The sequence below is a fragment of the Gallus gallus genome, chromosome 14, assembly GCF_016699485.2.
Source record: "Gallus gallus isolate bGalGal1 chromosome 14, bGalGal1.mat.broiler.GRCg7b, whole genome shotgun sequence".
In the NCBI taxonomy this organism is placed as follows: Eukaryota; Metazoa; Chordata; class Aves; order Galliformes; family Phasianidae; genus Gallus; species Gallus gallus.
Genome location: NC_052545.1, coordinates 7,669,234 through 7,683,291, shown reverse-complemented (window position 1 = coordinate 7,683,291; position 14,058 = coordinate 7,669,234). Strand labels below are relative to the sequence as shown.

The 14,058-nt window shown below is 38.3% G+C and overlaps 1 protein-coding gene across 3 annotated transcripts in view; it reads right to left on the bottom strand.

Annotated features, from left to right (window-relative positions):
• Positions 1-14,058, bottom strand: part of ABCC1 (ATP binding cassette subfamily C member 1) — a 51,380-nt gene that overhangs the window by 16,921 nt on the left and 20,401 nt on the right. For all 3 annotated transcript variants that reach the window (XM_046900556.1, XM_046900555.1, NM_001012522.3), the window contains 12 exons: positions 13,099-13,230; positions 11,488-11,715; positions 10,626-10,803; positions 9,714-9,875; positions 9,405-9,497; positions 8,494-8,697; positions 5,900-6,046; positions 5,440-5,527; positions 3,714-3,783; positions 2,805-2,931; positions 1,562-1,738; positions 362-529 (listed from right to left, as the gene is read on the bottom strand). In XM_046900556.1, the coding sequence (XP_046756512.1) occupies positions 362-529; positions 1,562-1,738; positions 2,805-2,931; positions 3,714-3,783; positions 5,440-5,527; positions 5,900-6,046; positions 8,494-8,697; positions 9,405-9,497; positions 9,714-9,875; positions 10,626-10,803; positions 11,488-11,715; positions 13,099-13,230 (1,774 nt within the window). The remainder of the gene's footprint in view (positions 1-361; positions 530-1,561; positions 1,739-2,804; positions 2,932-3,713; positions 3,784-5,439; positions 5,528-5,899; positions 6,047-8,493; positions 8,698-9,404; positions 9,498-9,713; positions 9,876-10,625; positions 10,804-11,487; positions 11,716-13,098; positions 13,231-14,058) is intronic.

Below are 14,058 nucleotides of genomic sequence, written 5' to 3'. Positions count from 1 at the left end.
AAAAAATGATTCCAACATCTCAAACTAGTAAATACGATGATTAAGCTTCTGTTCTCACAGCTTTAATTCTGCATATAATACAGTAAGAATTATGGACAGGCATGCAACTTTTCAAAGAAAACAACTGTCCTTATCTTTTGACTTTTCCTTCCAAGAGTTTTGAATTAGAGAAACCAAAGCATTTCTTATTACAAAAACTAAGTGGTTTAGGATTTCAAAAAAAATCTTAGAAGGATCCTTCTATTTTTTTCATGCTTAAAGCAAAAGTCTGAAGGTGAAATTTGTGCAACTTGGAATCATTTGAACTCAGCAAAGAAAAACAAATCATTCCCCAAAGACAAGTTATTACATCATTACATACTTTATTTTTCAAGATTCCTTTTGGTCCAATAACTTTTTCAAAAATATGTTTCCCAACATGAGCGTCAACAGCTGACAAAGGATCATCAAATAAATAGGTATCTGCATTACAGTAGACTGCTCGAGCAAGACTAACACGCTGCTTCTGTCCTCCAGACAAATTCACACCCTGGGGAAAATAAGAAAATATGACCTTTCATTTACATCTAAAAGATGATGCCTTGCTGTAGTGAAAGGAGCGTAGTGTTTGTGAAATAGAAAAGCCGTGGTAGATTTATGCAAACCAGAGAAATTTCAGCATTGAATAAACAGATACTTATCACAAGTTATTCACTACTGTAGCATGAACAACTACAGCCAAAATCCCGTTAGAAGAAAATCTTTTAACTTACATCATTTTCAATGAGGGTTTAGTAAATAAAAAGAAGTATTGTTTACTAATCTTGCAAGGAATTAACACAGACCAGACATACCTAATTCCGTGCATTCAGAGGCTAATTTTCCTCTCAGCCTTATTTCTATAGTGCTTTCCCAATCTCATGAACAAATTCTGAGCGCACCCTCCAGTTTGGTTGGCCTTCTGACCAGCCAAATTTCTTGAAAGGAAAATAAAGCTGCACACTTACCTGAACCTGGATCTGAGGCTGACAGTTGGCAGCTATACCCCACCTAAAACTAGCCAGCAGGCAAAGCATACATCTCTGCATATCCCTTCCTGTCCTGTGGAAGGCATCAGCTTAGCAGAACGCCAAGTAGGTTATCTCCACATGGCTGGCCATGTGTTCAAGGGACACCTGGTCCTGCTTGTAAACCAGAGCACTCTATCATTTAGGCAAGTTTCTAAATATCACACTGCATGTATTTTTGCAATCAAAAGCCAAAAAGAAAACCCGAACAAATTCTCCTCCACATACTCCCCCTGAAGTGTTTAGAAGGTTCTTCTGTTTCCACAAATGTTCATGCTCTGCAACCACGGCAACTCAGAGCTGTTTAAAAACAGGCCTTGTTAAGATGCTTTTGCACTTGTAATTGAGAAAACATCTCTCCACTTTGAGTGTTAAAGAAAATATGTGCTGTTCAAATTTGCCTCTTATTCTAGAGAATTTCTACTCCAAATGTTTTCAACTCAATATAACTTTATTACAAAGTACAGTAGAAGTCATATGGTCTTATCTACAAGTTAGAGTGGGTATTTAAATACCTTTTCTCCTATTTCTGTTCTGTCTCCCATAGGAAGAATCTCTAAATCAGGCAAAAGTGCACAAGCCTCAATAACACGCTTGTACCGACTCTCATTCATCTCTCTTCCAAAGATAATGTTGTCTTCTAAAGTTGCATTTTGGATCCAGGCTTGCTGAGGAACATAAGCAATCGAGCCCTGCAAAAAGTTGAAGTTCCTTATTCAGTAGTTAAGGCAAAAAGACTGCTCACAAAGTCAAAGCACAGCAAGGCCTTGTGAGACTGGCAGTGCTATATACTTCACAAACTGCCTACGGTCACTTTGGAATGACAGAGACAAATGTGTGCACTTGGGGTAGTGCCTCCTAAAATATGTTATTTTTTTAATCCTCTCTGCAAGTGAATGTAACAAAGTGTGTAGGTGGAAAATAAGACTTCAAACAAAACATGATTCCCTAACATAAACTTAGAAGAAACGTTTGTTTAGAGAATATTTACACAATTACTGGGCTTTAAAAGTTATTACAGCTTTGCTCTTTCATGTAGCCATAAATTATGTTCACTGCAAAACAATTTAATACGGAATATAAGAGCGTTTAACAAATGCATCCCTGCCAAGAGATTTCTGCTGAAAGTAGGGGAAGTTCTCTTATGTAAGAACGTCACTTCAAAGGAAAAGACTTGGCTGCTGCAAAATAATTTGCTTTGAAGGACAGTTCTACCTTCCCTTGGCACTAATAATCAGTTGCTCAGCTCTTACTTTAGTTTTTCCAGAACAATTTTGGAGGTCACCAAACATGCAATTTATTTTATTTTTTTCAAATGCAACAGATTTGTTTTGTTCTTAAATTAAAGAGCAGCTTCTCCCACATTTGGGTATCTCTGCATAGGGGGACAGGTATGCCCTTCCCCTTTGCAATTTTCTGAAGTCTAAAAAGGTATGACTTAATGTTGCTTCTCATCCTGGAGTACATGTAATGGGGTCTCTTTCCACCATACCTGGCTGCCAGCAAGACTCAACAGAACTTATCTTTGAGACTTCCACTACTCTGTCTACTTGGCTAAACCTGAAATTGACAAATTTAGAAGCTGAATTAATCCTTAACAGAGTGTGGGCTGTGGCATAAATGCAGCTTGCCAGAAAATTGGGCCACATATGTGTTGTGTTCATTTGAAAGGCTGTCTTCCTCATTTCACTTGCAAATTTGGAATCATTCAGGCAATACCCACAAATAGCTGAGCAATTTGTCAGACACATCACACACCTTGACAACCACGTAGCCTTCCTTTTTGTCCATCTCCCCCAGTAACGCAGACAACAATGAAGACTTTCCACAGCCAACCTGACCAACAACAGCTATCAGGGAGCCTTCGGGAACGGTGAAGTTAATGCTGAAATGAAGTGCATGCAATTCAGCCTCACTTGCTGGCATATCCCAGTAGTTAAACAATCTACTGAACAGCCCATATAAAGTCAGATGCAACGTGAACTCACACTGCAAGTGCTGACAAAGCACATGAACTTAAACTATTTAAAAATACAACCTTTCTTTCCAAAAGCACACAGCTTTTCTTATAGATAGGAAATAGCACCTTTACATGTAATCAGTCAAAAAGAAAAAAAGTCACTTCCAATTTTTCTCGTAAATGTTCTGTAAGCAGAAATATAATAGAAATCGTTGCTCCTCAAACAGCATCCTTGTCCCAAAGGACATGCAATTTAAGACCCAAAAAAGAGCAGCCAAAATTAAGGAAGGGTACAGAGCATAGGGAAGACATGGCACATAGTGCAAACGTAAGGGACACGGGATGAGGAAACAACCTAACTGCATCACCGCATCCACTAGATGGAGCTCAAGAGCTTAACATCTCTGAAGCCCTGAAGCCCTCCCTCCTTTCCACTAAACCTGTTGCTATTCTTTTTTTATTATATATATATGTATATATATATATATATATATATGTATGTATGTATATATGTATATACAAGTATATGTAAAATAAATGTAGCAAAATAAACATAATACATTAATAGAAAGGAAAATAAGCATATATTTGTTTTCCTGTTCCTTTACGGAAACAAAGTCTAATGCATACAGACATTCTAATCTAAATACAGATCATTTATGATGCAGCAAAAACAACCAAGTGGAACAAAGGGTACCAATGCTTACCTATTCAGTGAAGGAGGATCCGTTTTGGACCAGCTAAACGTTGCATTCTTTACAACAATGCTTCCTTCAGCTGATAAACAGAAAATACGATTTTACACAAATGTGAATGCAAGCAGCTGAACTGTATGCTTTGGATTAAGCCGCAGAAGTAAATTCAAGCACACCAAAAGTAGATGCACATAGCTACTTCTGTAGCAGAATGAAAACCCACTGCTTACCAAAAGCTTGTGTTCTGTTCAAAGCAGAATAATAAGCATAAGAACAATAAGCGTAACCTCATCAGAGGTTCTGAAGTTACATTTCTTCAGTAACCAGGAGGCATGTGAACATCAACTGTAAGAGATTCAATCATCTCTCTCTTTACCCAGAAACTCCACTGCAAAGTCAGTTCATGAAGCTAGCAGCCACAGTCTGAGCTGAGCTTTAAGGGAAAACATCAGCTGAACTGATCCTTCCACATGGAATGTTAAGTTACCACAAGAATAACAGGGAAGATGAAATACAAAGAAAGTAGTTTTGACCAAAAGCATTGTTGAGAGAATCCCAGAATGATTTGGGTTGGATGGACCTTTAATGATCATCTAGTTCCAACCTCTGTACCATGGGCAGCAACTGCTTCCACCAGAACAGCTTGCTCAGACACATTCAGCCTGGCCTTCCAGAGACTGACTTTTCATCCATAAGCCCTCTGGGAAACTTTTTTCTTTTTCCTCCCCCTCTCTTCAAAGCATGTCCAGAGAGTCCAAATGCTGCCTGGTAGTGGTATCTATCAGTTTTTACAGTAACAACTGCAAATATATTCTATCTAATACAATCAAATAGACAATAAATACTTAGGTTAGGTATGCATCTTAGTGAACACAATTACAGCCCATTATGGACAAAATTGCTTAAAAAAATCCACTAAAAATTTGTGAGTGAAGTATTCATGGTCATCAGCTGAGAAAGGGGAGGAGATATTCCCCAAAGGAAGATGGAAGAAGAAAAGAAACCAAAAAAACATAAAGCAGATGAATCAATACAGGAGAATCAAGTGACTGAGTTGATACGGAGGCTCAGCTAACCACATGAGAGGGAGGGACAAAGATTTCATTATCTTTGTAAAAAGGAAGTAGAAAAATCATTTAGGAATAACTGATATAGCTAAAATCAAGCTTTGTTTGCAAGATAAAGGGCACTGGCTATTCAGTAAATCTCCCTTCAAGGTCATTTATCTCCTGAACTGCTATATACAACCAGAGCAGCGAAATATACGTGCTAGATAAAGCAAAGCTCACAGCAATGATCCCTGCACAAAATGAACTGGAGGCATGTGCCAGAAATGCATGTGCCTCCAGTTATCCATTCTCTTTTAAAGGCGCTGAAATGGTTTACAATTCCTTTTCTCCAAAACACTCAGTTCTGGGACAACTAATTATCAACCTCTTAACTTTCAAATGAGTACACCTGAAACTGTTTAACAAGTCACTTTTAAAGTCATCAACCATGTCTGGATGCAATCATTCTGTATCTTGGACACAGAAGCTGGGGAGAGAAACTGCACCTGAGAATGTGGTAGAAACTCGATACAACTTTCATTTTTATAACATCCCTTTTCTGCTTGCTGGCTGAAATTAATCAGTGAAATCCAGCAAAGCGCAGTATATTTGTTACAGAAAAGAAAAGAGACAGCGCAAAGCCACCAAAAATTTGCACAAATTCTTTTTCAATATCAAAAGAAACTCACCATTTGTAATGGGACCCCTGATGATGCTGTCTGGATCTAACTCTTCATGAGACAGGAACACCCGAAGGCGCTTCAAGGAGACACTAGCCTACATTAGAAAGAGATACAAAACTATCTTATATTCTGCTAATTATATTTAAGAACAGTATTTTACACCATGTATACGTTATATCATTACCACACACTCCTAATCCCCCTTTTTAAAACCATCATGTAGCTTCCTGAGCAGTCAAGCTTGCTTTTCCCAGTCACAAGAAACATGAGTGATTTTGGGTACCGCTCATCCACCATACTCAAGATTGATAATTTTGCCTGTACAGCATTCAGTATAGAGGAAATGCAAAGTTTATTTTGAGGTGACTGAATTTCACCAGCAAATGTTATCTGAGCACACAACTGTAGTCTTTCCAACCAGTGACTACTTCTACATAGAAAAGCCTGTTAATGAACAAAATCTTACTTCTACTATGCTGCTGATAACCATAGGAAGTATGTTCAATGGAAACCTGAGAATGTTGAATAAAGCTAGGGATACAAATGCCTTCTGAGCATCCAGGATATTGTTCTTGTTTACTTTGACATACACAGCAAATGTGGACAAGGCAACCTGAAACACAAAGTGTAATGCTTACGATTAGAGGAACACCTTTGTTAAGCCAGAGGTCTAAAATCAAAGAGCAACATTCTGATAAAGTCTGTACACCCACTAACGCCTCCTAAAACAAACATTTGATTTAAATATATTGTTGGGGAAAAAAAAAAAAGATTGATGGTGCCTCTTGGAAAACTGCTGAGAAGGAGTCCAGTGTTCACTTTCTGCACACAGTGAGGGTGAAGCCACAAACGTCCCAGGATACCTGTGGTTGCACTGCCCGAGAAGGGAAGGAAAGGAATGACGGCTAGCCTTGTCTCTGCTCTCCTTTGCTTCTAAGTCAATTGCAGAGATTAGATGAGTAACGTACATAGACTGAAAAGTTGGAAATATCCCAGTGCTAGCCCATTTTATATCTTGTAGGGACCACCACAACCCTAGATAGCAAAGTACAGTCCTCTTTAACATGCATAGATTTTCTAAGAAATTTTAAATGTTACTGCATTGCAATTATGAAGACTCATATTACCTGAACAGTTCACAACAGAAAAGCTTAAGATTCATTCTGAACAAGTAAATGACAATAAGCCATTATCATCAAGATATACAATTAAAAGCCATACATATCTAACATTCTTCAAAATTATGCTGATTAAATTATAATAAAACTAAAGTAAACTAAGTTAACCCAAAGAAAAACAGCACAATTCTTCCCAATCACAATACATCTATTCCTTTTACGCTATTTTCTTTCATGATAACAACACTCATACCTCTAGATATAACAAGAACTAACACTCCTTTCCCAAACTGACACAGGAAAACAAGGTTGTTGAACTACTGGTGACCTCCCTCCTACAAGGCATGAACTAATTAGCTCCAAGACCTCCAAAATATTATCATTAGTATTTATGTTTAAAATCTGACTGCTGTGAAGACAAGTCTTGTCCATCTTACAGTGGCTGACTCAGCTGTGCCTGGTACAGCAGTTTGTTTGTACAATCTTAAGTTTGGACAAATGTATCCCAGCGAGAAAGCCCTCCCACAGAGATCAAAAACACAACAGGAGCCAAAGAATAACTTCAGAAGCAGTATGTCTGCACTCCTGTGTTGTCAGCAACTAGTCTGAAATAGAACTTTATCAGCAGAGAGAGCACTATAGGAGGTACCGCAAAACAAATAGTTTCCTGACAGTACTGTTAAACAATGTGATGAAGAAACCCGGCCATTGAAACAGGAGAAGTATTAGAGAGAGTATTTTGCATTTCAAAAGTGCTTTCAAGTAGGCATGCGCGTAGTTCTCTAATCAGAAGTTTATAGAAGAACATCTACCAAGAATAAAAATCTGGGAAACAGCACATTAAACAGCAGCCTTGCAACAGCAGTAAACCCTCGAGGTTCAGGCCTACTGCCACAACACATTCACAACATGTACCGAAACAAAGCTGCTCATTAGGGGAGTTGTTTTCCCAGACTCTGCAGAACAGCATTAAGGAGTCCACCTGTATAGTTTTATTTAGAAACTTCATTTAATAATATATTTATATTAAAACCATCTTAGACTTGTTATAGGAAGGCATTTGCTTAAGAATGCGGCTTATGTTTCCTATCCAGGGCACTGCTTCTTCTGCCTTTTATCATGCCCAGAAAATAATGTAAACACTAAGTGCTTGAAGGGAAAGAATTTGAGACTGGAAAGTACATTTAAACATCTTCAACTGGAACAGTACATATTTTATCCTAATGTAGTAATGGTTTCTATTTGCCTCTATGCAGAAGAGCAATGCCCCATTGTTCTAATAGGGTCTGAAGCAATTTTGATGTGATCTCACTCCTCTCTCCCGTTCATTAGTTTGAATGTAAGCCAGCCACAAACACAGCAGAGATGTTTCACATACCAAGAATACTTTTTAATAATGCGAATTTAATGCAGTCCCAGGCTACGCAACAGCTTTACCTCTCCACATTGTTCTTAAATAGATGTGGGGTGAACCCAGGCCAGAGGCACGCTTGTTGTGCAGCATTCCATTTGATCAAGGACTCTTATCCAAGGACCTGCTGCTTCCAGAAACATACTGAAATAAGGAAGTTTTACCCTGCTGTCAGCCACAAGTACCACCTGGAGGGCGCCATGCACACAGTAAACTTCTTAACTTGACAGTACTTTTAGTTTTAGGTCCCTTGAGTATACCAGTAAACACAGTAAGGGAAGGCAATAGGTTTTTACTTTTAAATAATTCAGTCATTAACTTCTATGATGCATTCAACTCTGATGTTATTAAGATCCAAGTAAAACAGAAATGCCTATTCACAGGGAACTGAAGATAAGAGTCCAGTTTCCCACTACTGCAGAACTAATTCCTATTTTTCCATTCATTAAAAAAAAAAAATAATTCTCAAACACTGTTTTGGAAAACATGACCCAAAAGAGGAGAACAGACCTACAAATTTCTTTCACTTACCAAAAAAGGAGCACAAACCCAAGTGAAGGTACCCATTGCAGCAAGGTAAGCAGATTTTTTTAGGACTTTGAGCTCTTTCTGTCTGATCTCCAATACCTTTTCTCTAAAGGCTAATTCCCAAGCATAAAGTTTTAGAACTTTAATCCCATTAAGAATTTCATTCATCAGCTTAATTCTGTTGTCTTTGCTCTTCATCTGTGCCACCTGAAAATAACAGTGCAATGAATAATTACTGTTACAGAGCACAGTACTTGGCAGAACCACAAAGTTCTTAACTTTTATTTTGCAATGGTGAAATTTGCCTCATTATCATCAAAAGCTTACGAACTTCCAAGCAAGAAATCTGAGACACAATCTTAACAAGCAAGTATGCAGAATCACCACAATGTTTTACACCAATTAAAAGAATTCTTCACACAACTGAAAATCTACTTTGCATCTAACCTCAGCCCAAACTTGTTGCTTTATTTTCAGCGCTAACAACGGCCTTCTGATGGTGTACTAAGTCAAAAAGCTTTCTATTCAGCAGTAAGCAGACAGAACATAAGGAAGAAGAAAACCTTTGAAGAAAATATTTTAACGAGGGCTGAGCAAAACCTGAAACGATGTTCTGACTCAGCACCCAGCACAGTTTGCAGGCTTGCACTAAGACTGCTATCCTAGACAGCTGTTACCCGCGGCAGCATGGCTGTGTACTCCTACTTGGCCCATGTAGGAACCAAACGCTGCAGGATATTTTGTTGAACACCCAGAGCTAAAAGGTTTCATTCAAATATGTTACCAACAGTTGAGGGAAACATATTTAACTCAGAAGTTAAGTTCTTACCAGAAAGCATGTAGTAGACTTGTAGAAAGAAGTCACGGTAGTACATGTTTCCTAAAATCATTGTCACATAACAGAAGCTTCTTACCTGATAGGTTTTTGTTTTCATTGCCATCACAGCATTTATGGGAACCAGAAGAATCATGACAGCAACACCTGCCAGTACAGAAGGACCTAAATTCTAAAGAGAAAAACATCTGATTGTAAAAAAACAGCTTTCAATAAGTATTTAAGATCTTGAGTCAAACACGTATTGACAGCAGTGACAAAATTAGCTCAGAAAGTTTTCTGAACAGCATTTACTCAATTCTGCTTTAAATGCTCCATTGGCCTGAACAACAGCACTCTGTAGTCACACCTGTAAGATTAAACAGGAAACAATAGATACAATGCTCACCCGCCACAGTAAGTACAGTGCTAGTATCACTTGGAGAGGTGCAGACCAGATCATGTTTATATATGTAGCCAAGTCCATGAATCTCTGAGCATCCACAGACATTAGATTCACAATTTCACCCACAGTAGAAGTCTTTCGGGCAGAATTTGTGATAACAAGTGCCTGGGTGCAGATTTTTAAAATAAAAAATTAAAAACAAACAAAGAAACAAACAAAAAAACCACACATGATGAAAAAAGGTCTACTTATTTCCTTTTTCTCCACTAAATCAAAGTTGCTTTACAGAGCAACTAACTTTATAATTACAAGCAATTCCTTTCATGCTTCATATTCTACTCTGTACATCTAATGCAAGTGGATGGAAGCATTTGGGTTACATTAAAAATAGCAACCAGGTATTTGTGGTTAGGGTTGGTTGGTGTTTTTATTGCTTGTAGGGGCAGAAAGGTTGCCTGCTTCCCTTTTTAACTCTAAAAAGTGGAACCTTTGCTTCTTGTCACATATTTTTCTCACATAGAGCAACCAGTCCAGAGCCTTCTAAAACGTTCCAGCTTACTCCAAGATGAGGTAGTGCCGTCTGTTAATTCACAGATGAAGGTGTAAACCACAGGATCATAGAATGTGAATGCATCTTAATTTTTGCACAAGTTGAAGCAGTTTCACCGCCAGTTTAAATATGACAAGGTTTCTTCTTTGCCAGTGGGAAGGAAAAGGCACCAGAACTTAAACTAATTAATCTCAAAATTATTTCATTTCCAATCTTTGTACTTATAAGTTAGATAATCTTTTACTTCTGTTAAGAGTTAGGAGACTCTGCTGGGCTGATTCTGCACTACTTGAGTTACTCAGACTTAAACAGCACACTCACAAAGTCACTGGAGGTGTTCTTATATACTGAAAGGAAGCACTTACCTTCCGATAGATTACACCAACAATAGCTGTTTTGAGCCTCATTCCAGTTACAAAACAAATATGAAAATACTGATGAAGAATCAATGTCTGAAGACATGCACAAACAAACAGCAGCCCTGTATAAAAGTAGCCTTGCCAGTTTGGGGCACTTTTGTTATTTACGAAGTTGATTAGCAGTCTGTGGAGAAAGGAATTAGCATTCTTGACTTATGCAACTCAAAAGGAAGTTTCAAGGTTACAATGTGATTATTCCAAACATTATGTGGGCCATGCAAGTACCCAAAGTGCAAGACTTAAATAAAACACTTATGCTAACTTCTCAGAAACAGGACACAGTCTTATACTAGCACTCACTGCAAACAGTGTACCCCTTTAAAACAAAAACTTGATATCTTATATGTACAGCATTCCCTGAGTGAAAAGCCTTATATTTCCTCCAGCTAACATGCAGCTACTTGGGAGTTGTTTTACTACTTCTCACCTTAAAGTAATACAATCTCTCCTATTGCTTTATCCCAGTGCTGCAACACATACTGTGACTTGTGGTTATAAAAACCTTTAGATTTCTGAGCAGACCCACAGTCATCACAGAATAGAATCAAATAAACTCTCCTGCAATTGCTGATTATGCTTTTGCCATGCTTTCTTCATGGTGAAAGGGAACCAAATAATATCAAATGTTTGAGGTTATAATTTGAAAACCAATGGACCAAAGTAATCTGTGTGCACGATAATCTGGATGATAGCTGCACCCAACTGGTCCAGCTACAGGCAAAGCAGTTTGGTAACTGACTGAAATATCAGCATACTCAGAAACCTGTCTGCTTACTTTTAATTCAATAATAAAGTAAATAGGTCTTACTTCAAAATTTCTGGGCCTGTAAACATCAAGAGATCATGTGCTGCTTTAAACAGGAAACTCATGAGAAAATACGGCCCAAAAGTTTTATATAACACCTTGGATAAAGATGCCTCAGAACTCCTCTGAGATGGTTTTATAATCAAAGCTTCAGCTTCCTCCGTCACTTCACCATTGGAGTCACTTGATTTTTGCTGCTTTTTGGATGAGTATAACATGTTCAACGGTTGCCTGAAATAAGAGTTATAACATACTGAAGGTACACAATGTAACCTCTATACAAGTATAAAGCCAAATGGAAAAATGCACAGTATAAGAATGAGACTGTTTAGCTTCTGGTCCTGGCCAACTCACTGGCCTGTGCCTCTTGCATCATTCTTCATTTTAGCAACAGCAAGTGTCCCAGCAACAGAGGCAGCCGTTCACCACAATTCTTAACAGTGTAACCAGGTTTTATTGCCAATCAACCACCTTTTTAATTACACAGCCAGAGCCAGATGAACAGGCATTCAGAAATGGTATTCCTCATATGGATAGCTAACATTTGTGGTGAATCTTTCCTACAGCAGTCTAGGAGAATGAGGAACAGGGCCGTAATACACATTAAACTCAAAAACAAAAAAGTGTTATTATTCTAGGATTCAGTATACCGAACTTTCATCAAAATCAAAGCCCCACTGTACCACAGGAGTTAAAAGTCTGCAGTCAGATTTATGCCAAGTCATCCCCAGTGAGCTGAATACATCTATTCCACATGTCTGGCTTATGTCAAACTACGTACTTCTGAACTTCTGAGGACAAGCTATATGTAAAAATACACTACAGAAACAAGCAAGTACTCTTCCTTCAATGAAAAGATACTTCTATTTGATGAAGTAAGAGATGAAAGTAGAATGGAAACTGCAGGCATGCAGTCTTTCTAATTTTAGACATCTTGCTTAGGTGTTCACGCTCCCTATATGGTCAAAGGAAAGAAAGAAGCTTCTCATTTTACTCCCTGAACTGCCCTCCTGAGGCTTCACTAACTATAGAGGGAGCTCAAGCTCCTAAATTACATGGCTGAAGTTTGTGAGAAAACATTCCCTCCCAGGGGGATTAAAAACTTCTATACATTAAAAATTACAATAATCAGCTTTAGATCATGAAGGACTAGGGCAAAACTTGGTGCAACTCCCCTTGAAAAAGGAAACACAATCCAACTTGTTTCCTAGCCCATATGCATTTAAGGACAAATACAGAGTTGTCTCTTTGAGCCTTGCAGAACCAGATTTAGTAATACATGACAAACACTTCCAAGCAAATGCCAAGTAACTTGAGTTTTTGAACCTTTACATCTCAGAGGAACCATCGTATCTTTTACAACACTCACCTATCCTAGACCCTGGATGGTCTCCCCACTACAGCAATACAGAGAAACCATGCTGGTAGGATCCAAGCACCAGTATGCTTTACCTTCCCTAGTATTCCACAGCAGGTACATCCACAGTTATTTCCTCCTTCTTAGCATTGTAGATATACACAGAGAATGCATAAATATTTTAATAAAGTGGTTCTTGATCAATTAGTTTTCATTCCTTAATGAAAGCTTTATCAGTAATAGGATAACTAACTTACCTCTTGGTCTTCGCCCATTCTTTTGCCCAATTTTTTGCCAAACCTGGCACTATCTCCTCAGATGTGTCCTCTTTGTTTAATGACCACAAATCCTTAGCTTCCAGAGGTCTCCGATGACCCTGAATCATCAACCTACATGAGAAAGAATTAACACTATATATTTGAGAATATTGGTGTTATACATACCATAAGACAGTGGTGCTTACATTCAGCCCAAAAACAGAGCCAGCTCCTCAGGAAAATGCAGGGAAGAATTGCTACCTGTAGCAACACAGGTCCAGATGTTAAGAAGGTATTTAGTTGCATACAATCTCCTGACCTTTACTATGAGAAATAGGCACCAAAAGAGCTAAGGATTCAGGTTATGTCAAATTCAGATTTCAGGGAGAAGAAAATAAAAGGATTAAGTGCTATCTTGAAAATCAGCCAGGTAATTAATATTCTCGTGCCTACTAAGTCGCAAAATCTTTGTTAGCCTTTAATTTTATGAAGCAATTATTTTCATCTGGCCAAAATATTTTCAACTCTGGCCAAGAAACAACCACAAATATACACAAATAATATTTAGCATCTTTCTATGTTTAAACACACAAAAACATGAGGGCAGAGGTGGATGTTTTAGGTTCAATTGCACCTAGCTCAATTAAATTTCTGACCAAGTATCCAGGCTGTAAGAAATCACCAGGCAGTGCACAGCATTAGTACCTGGAAATTTGATAAACTGATGCGTGGTATTGTGAACCAACACAAGCTGACCAACAACCCCATCTGAAGTCCTTGCAAGGTGAAGAAGCTAAGCTCGTTTCCATTCCTAAGCATTCAGACCACAATAAAATACAAGAGATTGGGCCCTCATTTCAGCTCTGAGCTGGAGGAATCTCCTCTGAACTTACAAAGAGTCCCTAAGCAACAGATGTGAGGCTCTGGGGCTGGAAAAAGGAGAGGGCATGGGTAACAGTC